The 1303-nt window shown below is 52.4% G+C and overlaps 1 protein-coding gene across 1 annotated transcript in view; it reads right to left on the reverse strand.

Annotated features, from left to right (window-relative positions):
- The window catches only part of LOC104983987 (voltage-dependent L-type calcium channel subunit alpha-1F-like), a gene marked incomplete at both ends in the record, with an annotated part of 19839 nt that overhangs the window by 4108 nt on the left and 14428 nt on the right, over positions 1–1303 (reverse strand). Inside the window, 3 exon segments of the mRNA XM_010833556.1 lie at positions 29–125; positions 410–537; positions 768–927. Coding sequence (XP_010831858.1) covers positions 29–125; positions 410–537; positions 768–927 — 385 coding nt within the window.

Consider the following 1303-nt stretch of genomic DNA (forward strand, 5'->3'; position numbering starts at 1 on the left):
CAAGGCAGTGGTGGGCAGGTGCACAGACCTTGCAGGCCACTCGGTGTGGGCACAGCTTCCCAAATCCCAGTGGGGGCTGGATGCGTCTCAGCAGGGCAACCACATCCAGGTGCTTGATGCGGCCTCTGGGGAAGGTAGGGGTGGATAGGAGGCACTACTGGGTTGGAGATAACCCCTCTAGTCCTTACTCAAGATCCTACCAGCTCATCACTCCCTCCCCGCACCAACACCCTATAGCCTGCCAGGGGAGAGTTGGGAGGGGAAAAGGCCGAGGACAGCAGCAGTGGGAACCTTGGAGCATCTACTGCCTGGGTAATGGGAAGCACAGGTGAGTGGTTCTGGGGTTGGAGGACTGTGTGGGGCAGTACACTGTCCTCTGGGATCCCAGGTATGGGGTTAGAGGGCATACTTGGCCCCAGGGTCATATTCAGACCAAATCCTCTTGAATTCATCGAGGTGATGGGGGCCCAGGATGGACCAATCTCTGGTTAGATAATCAAAGTTGTCCATGATCACAGCCACAAAGAGATTTATGATCTGTGGGCCAGTGAGTAGGAGAGGTTAGGTGAAGGGCAGAGCAGGGTATGTGGGTTTGGTGGGAGGCTGAGGTAAGCTTATATGGTCACTGACTCAGGAGTCCTTGGTTTGATCTTGTCAGGCCAGCCCTTTTATCTGCTCTGAAGATCTGGGCTCCCCACCTCATCCCCGGACTTCCTCAGAGCCAGCCCCTGGGACAGTGGTAATAGTGGTGGGGAAATGGTCCTTACCAGGAATGCACAGAGCATGAAGAAGCTGATAAAATAGGCGATGGCAAAATTGCTACCACAGCTAAACTCCTCACCAGGGCCAAAGTCAGACTCAGGGTCACACCGGCTTCCAGGAAGGCTGGCAAGCATTATCTCCTGCCATGCCTCACCAGTAGCACACCTGGGGGGGTCACACAGGGATGCCATCTTGGAGGGGAGGCTGTGACATCATGACAAGGGGCTGTAGGGGCCAGAGGGGTGAGGAGATGACCTACTTCTTGCCAGGCGCAACATCTGGTAAAGATAGCATTTCAATATTTTAAAAGCTGGTGTGGCCATGTTGATGACTATCATGTTTTCATTTTATAGATGCAAGGTCTATGAAAGGTATACATCTTGCAGCCAGAAAAAGGATGGCTGAGACTAGACTATTCTAAAAGATTCTTTAGAACACAACCAGAAAAGGTCTTTGGGAATATGGAGTCTCACAGCACCAGCACTAGTGTTAGTTGCTCAGTGATGTCTGACTCTTTGCAACCCCATGGACTATAGCCTGT

This window comes from Bison bison, unplaced genomic scaffold, assembly GCF_000754665.1.
Source record: "Bison bison bison isolate TAMUID 2011002044 unplaced genomic scaffold, Bison_UMD1.0 scf7180017863733, whole genome shotgun sequence".
In the NCBI taxonomy this organism is placed as follows: domain Eukaryota; kingdom Metazoa; phylum Chordata; class Mammalia; order Artiodactyla; family Bovidae; genus Bison; species Bison bison.